The 9,395-nt window shown below is 38.4% G+C and overlaps 1 protein-coding gene across 1 annotated transcript; it reads left to right on the top strand.

Moving 5' to 3' along the window:
* Positions 1-85: 85 nt before the first annotated feature.
* On the top strand, positions 86-4,865 carry r3hcc1l (R3H domain and coiled-coil containing 1-like). Its single transcript, XM_026170225.2, has 7 exons — positions 86-226; positions 546-1,019; positions 1,539-1,741; positions 2,307-2,377; positions 2,667-2,762; positions 3,368-3,508; positions 4,118-4,865. Exons 2-7 carry the CDS (start codon positions 567-569, stop codon positions 4,168-4,170), a joined length of 1,017 nt encoding a protein of 338 aa, XP_026026010.2. The 5' UTR covers positions 86-226; positions 546-566; the 3' UTR covers positions 4,171-4,865.
* The last annotated feature ends 4,530 nt before the right edge of the window (positions 4,866-9,395 follow it).

Consider the following 9,395-nt stretch of genomic DNA (forward strand, 5'->3'; position numbering starts at 1 on the left):
AAGATGGATTCGGTAGATAGTATATTTACCATTTCTTTTGGGGAAACTCGTTGAACTACAAAGGAAAAGAAAATTCGTTGGAAAAAGGAACTAATAACCTGGCAGTTATTCCGGATTTCGGAGCGGCAGTGCTGTAGAAGAACACAATTTCCCACTACGCTTTGCGCTAGGATTTGCTTGCGTCAAGTGTGCGACGAAAGTCTGTTGTTAAACAAATCATAAACGGGTAAGCCGACAGAGTAAATTTATTTGATTTAATTACAGATTAAATATTCTGAGTGAAAATAAATGAACATGAATGAATGTAACATTAACCGCTATTTATTTTATATTTATTTCTTCATTTAAAAATATCTTTACAAGCTACACGGGAGGAAGTTTAGTTAGCTAACTGAAGCTAGTTATTCAAATCCTGTTTATTTAGAACAGTTTGCCGCGTACCTGGCTGCTTCATTCCTTAATAAAGTCTTTAAAGTAAATTTAGAGTGTTTTGAAAATCTGCGAAGGTCTGACAATGTTCATGTTCTCGTTCCTCCGTGATCCAGATACTTTAACATCATTTAACCATGGAGGATGTGCAGCTTAAAGAAGACTGTGGTCCAACTCAACCAACACCTACACCTCCCTCTCAATCAAAGAGGCCAAGTCAGCCTCTGTACGTCCCCAAACAACGACTTCATGCCTCGAAAGAGAAAGCTCAGACTCAGGGAGAAGTTAAACCAAAAACCAGGCCTCGCTACACAGACAAAGCACGAAAGAACGCCAAGAACAAGAAGGACAAAGCTGGAGGAGCGAATAAACCATCGCCCGCTGGGGGAGAAGGAGATGGAGGTGAAGCGCAAAACAACGACGTTAAGCCAGATGTGAAGGAGGACCGATTACAGGGTTTAGATGCTGAGGCTAATGGGGAGTCTTCCGCCAAAGTGGAGGCAGGCGATACTGCAGAGCAGGAAGAGGAGAGCTGGGACACCTTGTTCAACGATGATGGAGACTGTCTGGATCCACATCTGCTTGAAGAGGTGAGAGCTTGATTTAGGTTTTGATAATCAAAACCCAAGACAGTCCAATCCAACTTTATTTATACAGCACTTTAAAAACAACAAAGTTGACCAAAGTGCTTTCCAATAATAAAACAGAGATAACAGTTAAAAACCATACATTAAGCAGACAAAGAAATAAATATAAATACCAATAAAATAAATAAATGGAAAAAGAAGATAAAAAAAAATCAGTATATTAAATATTAAAACATGAGTAAAATAGACAATAAAATATACAATGAATAAAATTAACAAAATATAAAAGATTAAGAGTGACCAACAGCTGACTAAAACTGACTACAAGCAGACTCTGGTACTACTCCTAAAAAGCCTTCGAAAAAAAGTGTGTTTTTAAAAGTGACAAGCAGAATAATGTCCACCCAGATTCACATACACATTGCTGATAATTAACCTAAAAAATCCTATTTAATATGATGCAAAACAGATCTTTTTCTCTTCTCATCATTGTCTTCTCTCCTGCCTGCCTTGAATGCACAGCTGGCTTTGAAGGAAGGAAAAAAGAAGGAGTCAATCCAAGAGCCTAGGTTTGATTACTACAACATGGACAGAGCCAGTTATGATGATGATGATGATGATGACATTGACCTCACAGAGGATGAACTATCTCATATTGTAGAGATCTACGATTTCCCTACAGAGTTCAAAACAGAAGACCTTCTTAAGCTGTTTCAGTGCTACCAGTAAGTCTCTAACCATGTTAGAATTGTACAAACTTTGTTTTTGCCTTATATACTGTATGTCCTTTTATATTTGCAGAGATGTCAGTAAACCTCTGCATCTATTTGCATGATTCACAGTTTGAAATAATCCTTTTTTTTATCGTATACTGAGCCTTGGTGCAGCCCTGAGTTCAGCATTGTCTGAAACCAGCTGCTGCAGCTCTTTTTTTTGTCTTGGTGCTAGCTGTGTTCTTCTAATTGGGTGGGACTGCAGGTGAGAGGGGCTTCTGTGCTCACTCCAAGATCACTGTTCCACCAGGCTGTTCTTGACATCATGCAGATGAAGTAGAAGAAACTTTTTTAATAGAGCATTTGGATGAGTACCATTGTAACAGTATATGTTAGAAAATAAGGAAAGGATAATAGGTTTACTTTAAGACAAAAAAAGTTGTGAAATCTATGAAAGAGCACAAGTATATGATTTTTACATCTTTAGGGAGCACTGTCTTCCTTTTAGAGCTAATGCTCTGAGGGCATGTTGTGAAATATTCTTACTACCTTGTGTGATTTCTGACTGTCTTTTCAGAAAGAGAGGATTTGACATTAAATGGATTGATGACACACATGCCCTCGGCCTTTTCTCAAGCCCCATAGCAGGTAAGTAAAGCTCTGCCTCACATTTAAGGCAATTACAGTTCATTATGCTGTTCATTAAGTGTCATTGCTATGACTCATCATCTTGCTACGATGTTGTAAGTAGAATTGTTTTAGTAAAGAAAATCCTGTCCAACAATCTTAATGCTGTTTGCTCCTGAGCTTTTTGAGATTGTGTCTCTGTTACTTGGGCCATCGTTTTTCTGACTTCAGGTTAGAAAAACACATTTTTCAGTTGTAAGGAGATATTAAACTCACCGACTATTACATTTTGTTCATTTTCCCTTTTAAGCTCGTGAAGCTCTGAGATCCAAGAATCCACTGATGAAGTTGCGACCACTTTCCAAATCTTCCTCTGCAACAAAGGCCAAAGCCCGTAGCTGCTCAGGTGCGATTGCACATATCTGTGTTTGTCATTTTTCATAATTTTGTGTTTGTATAATAATAAAGCAAATCCATATTTGTTGAGAAAACCCTTTAGCTTCATATCCAATTCTCCAGTACACTACCATTTAGTCTTTCAAGATCCTCTGCATTCTTGACTGTGGGTTTGGTTTGTGTCTGTCGCTTCCTCAAACTGAAACTGAATTTCTACTTTGAATTGAATCTCACCTATGGTGCAGCCTACACAAATAGCTGATGTTGTTGCCAGCGTTTATACTTATGCCTGGTTTGCCTGCTTTACTCCTCAGTTTCTCCACTGAAATACCAATTGGTGGTCCAGTTTCTCTCTTTGAGATGATCCGTACTCTTCCAGTCAGCTAAAGAAAATGACAGCAGAAGAAGAAATGAATGGAAATATGTAGAATGAGCCAGTTACATATGTTACAGGCTTAATTAAGATGACGTGGTTTTGGGGTTATTGTGATGTTTGTAAAGTGTATTTTGGTGCCATCCAGGTTGTATTACACCACAAATTAAACATTTAAAGCGCTTAAAAACTGTTCTGTATCTCCCACATTTATATGTATCCTCCTTTCCTCTTGCCCCCAGACTACCTCCTGCCTGCTAAAGAGAGACCTCAGACGAGTGCAGCACTGGCTCGGAAGCTTGTGATCGGTGCCCTCGGTGTAAAGAGCAACCTCACAAAGGAGCAGCGTGAGGCAGAGAGGAAGAAACTCCAGGAAGCAAGAGGTACGTTGTACTTCTTTAGGTCTCCACTTACTTTTTGGGCTGAAGTCTCATCTTGGGTGGGCGGTTGCTAAACTAATTATGGATTCGGTAGCTTATGTGTGAGGGTCATACAGGGTGCTCAGTTAAACTGAGACGTAAGTACAAATAATTACTGTCCCAATAGTTGTATCACAAAGTTACCACCACAAGTGGGAGCTGTTTTCATGCTTAACTGAAGAAAGTGGAAAGTTTCAAATGTAGTGCCAAAAGAAGTCCGTCCATTGCTGTGTAGGTTACAGTAAATCTATAATCAGTAAAGCAACCATTTCCTTTCACAGATGGAAAATAAGTATATAGGGCCAGAAAACAACCGCTGGCCATCCAATGACAGTCAGTCCAGGAAGTCAGGAAGTAAAGCACACTAAAAAAAAGCTCCTTTGTTCTCAGTTTAGGCTCACTGCTGCACTACCATCAGTGAACAAATACTAAACTTGGTGTTGGAACAGATGCCATGTATGGTTCTATGTGAAGATTAATATGCAATCATCTTCAGCTCTTTACTGCTCTTCATGCGGCAAAGACAGTGATATAAATATAAGACTTTTGTTTGTCGTGTGATTTATCTTTCAGAACAAAAGCGCCTGGCAGCCAAGCAGAGGGAAGACGCTTGGGAGGGAAAGTAACTGGACAAACCTCTATTTTTTTTTTTCCCTTTAAATTCCTTGAGTCAGCAGAGGCTTAAATCATTTCTGTTTCATGTAATGCTCTGGTTTTTTAGCTGGCCACTCCTTCGTACAGGCATATTTCCGAGAAATGATTTTTTTTTTCAAACTGTTTCCTGAGAGGCTTTTACCGTTTCCTTTGTCATTCAGTGTCTGACATCATAAAATGTTACATGATCAGATCACCTTCAATTATCTGTGAACTCACCGACTCACCTGGACTCTATGTATTGTAAGCACAGTCTGTAGTCAAGCACTGAAGCTAATGGTTCAGTTAACAAGTAACGAACGCGTTAACTGAAATACTTATCTGTACACATCCCCGTGTTTGGGTTTTTAAATGTTTTAAGATATAAAAGTGACGTGACGCTTTCAGTTACATGTCACTGAAGTTCAGTCATGTTGATTCGTTAAATTTTTATGTGTCACAACATTGTTGATTTTATCCAGTTTGAGTGATTAAATTGAAGATGGTGTCATTAAAAATTAATGCTGCATTGTTTGCAGTTTAAGTTTTATCAAAGTATTAACTTACTTTTAAGCCATCGTGTCAGGTGGTTTCCGGTGTTTGAACTGATACCCGATATTATGTATAATGTTTTGCTCAATGCAGCTGCTGTTATGTATGTCCAGTAAAAAAACAAAAAAACCCAAAACTGCTCGACTTCGTCTGTTAAAATCTGAGCGTGTGCTTAAAGACACGAGTCTAGACATTTCACGATGACAAGCAAAACTGTCATCAAAGATTTTCCTTGACATTGAAGCACCTCACTATTTTTGTGCATCACTTAAACAAATCTACCAAGATTTTCAGTTCAGCTCCTGTTTTTAGCTCCATCCATTCTTGCTCTGTTTGTTGACAAAATGTAATGACAGTACGAAGAAAAACGTGTCTCTTTATTCCTGACAAGCTTTTTTTTTTTTTTAACTTTACAAAGGTAATCACTAAAGAGAGACAGTATTTATTCTAACTGTCATCAAACAGGGTTTCCCAAGAGTCAGCTTTCATAATTCAGCTTCCTCAGACACATATCTCAGGCTCCAGAGCCCTTTTTTGACAGCTGCAGGCAGACGCCTCTTCTGAGGCTTTACCCAGCAGACCACAGACCATGTGGCACTGCAGCTCATTCAGTTCCTCAGTGAATAATTACACCACTTTCAGCCAATGTGGAGAAGGCGTTTTAAATTTGTTCTTCAAGAGATTTGTAACAAAAATCAAATTTGCTGCTAAATTAAGTTTTTTTTTTATTTTTAATTATTTTTTACATTTTTTTTTTAGCCCTTTCAGCCAGTCGAAATGTTCATGCACTAACAGAGCAGATTGCTGTGTACTTAAATGTTTAAAATGATTATTCCTTAAATTTAAGTAGTCCTGCAGATGACTGATTTATAGTTCCCCTCCTTTTAAACATCCAAATCGACCCTGTATTGCTCTAAGAGAGTTAGTTTTGTAACTGTTTAGCTCACTGGCTGTGGATGAATGAGGCACTGCCACGTGGCTCACAGTGGGCTAATTAAAGCGCTGCAGCATGAGAAAAAGTCTCATTACATATTTGTTTCCTTTCACATCAGTTCTTCTGAATGTGTATTGACACATTTATATCCATGCAGATAATGTGAAAGACGTTTTTGTAAAGCAGGTTTGAGGATTCAGTATTAGGAAGAATTTCCTTTTACAGTGTATCATTTGGTGTTTACGATGTGCTCTTTTAGAAGGTGATAAAAAATATCTGAAAGCATGTAATAGTTTTTTCTATATAATCATGAATACCAAGGCAGGATGAAAAAGGATTAAAAAAAAAAAGCTTTTATTTAATGGGTGACTCATTAGTGTAAAAGTGGTTATATGATAAGTGATTCCATTCTCTATAATACACAATTTGATAACCTTGCAGCCTTAGAAGTACTTTAATGGTTCCCTTTTCTAGGTATCAGCGTTCAAACCATAGACTGTGTAACTGCTGCCACTTTGTGAAACATGTGCTCGAGGTGTTTTGCCAAGCCCAGCACTGGGTACACATATTATGTATTAAAAGCTATTTGTCCATTATATGAACATAAGCACAAAATTATGGAAATGCTAATTTGAAGAGTTATAAGTGGCTTGGCTTAACTTTTAAAGTACTGAAATGTTCAAATAAATGCATGAGCCATGCCAGTCTAAGTATATGCAGCTGGTACGGTGAAACTGCTCATTAAATCAGTTATTTCAGTCACTCTCTTCGCTAGCTAAGAATCTCTTCTGCAGGAACTTGTTCTTTTGTAGTGGTTGGTGATTTTTGAGCTGCTGGTAGTGAGACAACCATAGACTGCATATAAAAGATGAACATAGATGGGTGCTACTTCACAGCAGACTGTATCATATGTCATATAATTGTAGTAAAAATGCTCCAAGAGGAACCGACAACACAAACACATTAAAGATGTAAAGTCTATACAGAGATCGGCTACAGTGAGCGGCGAGGTCAATCAAAGCATACATTTCTCGAATTTAAAAAAATATAGTGAAAATGAGTGAAAACCAGAAAAAGTTTTAGAAAATTCGGGGAGCAATAAGGTACAATGATTGAAACAATTTTTTGATTTAGGCTTTGAAAAAGTTGTTTTTATGACTTAACTTGGTAAATCTAACAGGGCAGTCTACAGGGATCGATTAGCTTCTGCAACCAGCCTCAAGTGGCCATCAATGGGACTGCAGTTTTTGGCACTATAACTGATGTGAAATGTAAAAAAAAGAAAGAATAGCAAATATTATTTTATGTTGATATGTCATCTATTAATTGTTAGACTTTATGCACTCATTGTTGGTTATAGACAGGTGTTTCTTGATCGTAGTGCACAGATGGCTCTTCTTGATGCCAAGTGCAAATGTGGACACATTTTCATAACAGACCTCCGTGTGTGCTGTTGTTCTTGCAGCTGGACTACATATAGAGTCTGTAGCTGCTCTTTACCATCATCGTGTGAGATCTGAACCCTGCCCATAATCTCATGTTTTACTGTGGCTTCACGAGGGGGTGATGTACCACAGAGCAGCCAACTGGATACCTCACACACAATCATTAGATTAACTACACAAACACAAGCCACAACTGAGAAAGAAGTGGTTTCAAGTGCCAACTCTACACAGAAATGCTACATGTTATGTCATGGAGCAAGTGAAGTGTGAGACATGGTCCAAATTAAGAAGTAATCTAATCTCCCACCACAGCAAAGGACCCTGGTGGTGAAGGGTTTCCTAGCACCAAACACTGTCAGCAAACATACCTTACATCACTCGCTTCCCTTTGTTAAAATTTGGCTTAGCAATGACACGTTTTCATTAACACCTGAAAAATCATTGTTTTTGATTTATTTCAGTAATGTTTTTAAGGTGCCATTTTGAAACAACAGGCAGCTTAGGGGCTTTTTACCTGAGGTGTCTTATGTGTAATAAGGAGGAAATAGCATTGCAAAAAGCAAAAATGCCTATTTCTCTATAATAACATATGAATAACCTATTAAAGCTAACTTAAGGAAGTGTGATTATTACCTGGAAATATCTCGGGTAATTTCTGTGGTGATAATTACCACATTATTACCCTCTTGTTTCCCCCTTGTTATCCTACTATTACTGCTTTATTACCGAGCTGTAATAGAAAGTGCTACCATTGTTTCTATTGAACAACTACACTGATCTGGATGCATCAGAGAGCAACTTGCAGTTAATATCTTACCCAGGGATAGTTGGTTACAGACTGGAGCAGACAGGGCTCAAACTACCAACCTTTTGATTAGTAGATGACCTGCTCTACCTCATGAGCTATAGCCATATGAAGGCAGTAGAAATAAGCAGGCATTAAATAAAATAATACAATGATAACAGAATGGTAATTTGCTTTGATGTCAAGAACCACATACATTGAAAAAGTCAAAGTAGTGTCTTGGTTTCATGGAACAAATGGGTTGTATGATAATAAACACGTGAAGTTCTTAATAACAGGTCCAGACATTGGAGCCACAGACACTGAAATGACTTGTTCAGGGAGTTATTTTTTGTTTTCAAATTTTCTAAAACTTACAGATCTAATTTACCTGGATTCAGACCTTTATCAGACCTTTACCAATCCCCCCACTCCACTGTGCTGACTCACTGAATTGATTGAAAATGACAAATGCCGGCAACACAGTCGTGTTAGCACTATTGCTTCAGTGTGTTAAGGAAGCGGTCCTCAACCCCCAGGCCATGGACCGGTACTGGGTCGTGAGTTGTTTGGTACCGGGCCGCGAGAGTTGAGCTTGGGTGTGAAATAAATGGTTTTCAGGGTTTTTATCGGTTTTAACAGGGTTTTTTTTTTATCGGTTTTTACACGTGGGGAAACAAATTTCCCACGTGTGGGATTAATAAAGGTTATCTTATTATCTTATCTTTAGCGTTATTTTTTTCATTAACTTGGTTTCCTGGGTCTCTTTCCGTGTGTTATGAATAAATCTTCTTTTTTTGATACCGGTTGTATTTTGTTGTATTTATCCGCAACACCTTAAAGCCCAGTCTGTGAAAATGTTGTCGGACACAAACTGGTCCGTGGCGCAAAAAAGGTTGGGGACCGCTGTGTTAAGCCTCTAGGTTTGAATCTACTGGCTGGCTGGGGTCCTTATGTGTGGAGTTTGTATGTTCTCTCTGTGCCTGTGTAGGTTCTCTCTTGGTCTCCTGGCTTCCTCCCACAGTTTAAAGACGTTATGTTATTTTCTAATAACCTTATTTCATAATAACAAATTCTAAATTAGACATAAGTGCAAATGGTTGTCTGTCTCTCTGTGATCCCTGCAACACATTGGGTTTGCCCTACTTGGCCCCCCCCCTATGACGGCTGGGATATGCTCCAGCCCCCCGTGACCCTGAATCGGATAAGTTGAAGAAAATGAATAAATGGAAGGAGTGTCTACAGCCTGCTGATGCACTACCACCCCAGATGCAGTCACAATCTGCAATGCAGATTTGCATCATGTTTATGTCACCTTTACTGACTTTGTATTTGATTTTAATTTACCACTTTATTTATATAGTTTTATATGGCACCAGCTCATAAAATGGAAAGAAAAAAGGCCAAAGTGAGTCATTTATTTAAAGCATAGCCTATGTAATGTGACAGAGGGTAACTGTGAGAATTTCCAGTGTTTCTATGTATTCCTCAGTGGAAATATGG

This window comes from Astatotilapia calliptera, chromosome 6 (genome assembly GCF_964374335.1).
Source record: "Astatotilapia calliptera chromosome 6, fAstCal68.1, whole genome shotgun sequence".
NCBI lineage: Eukaryota > Metazoa > Chordata > Actinopteri > Cichliformes > Cichlidae > Astatotilapia > Astatotilapia calliptera.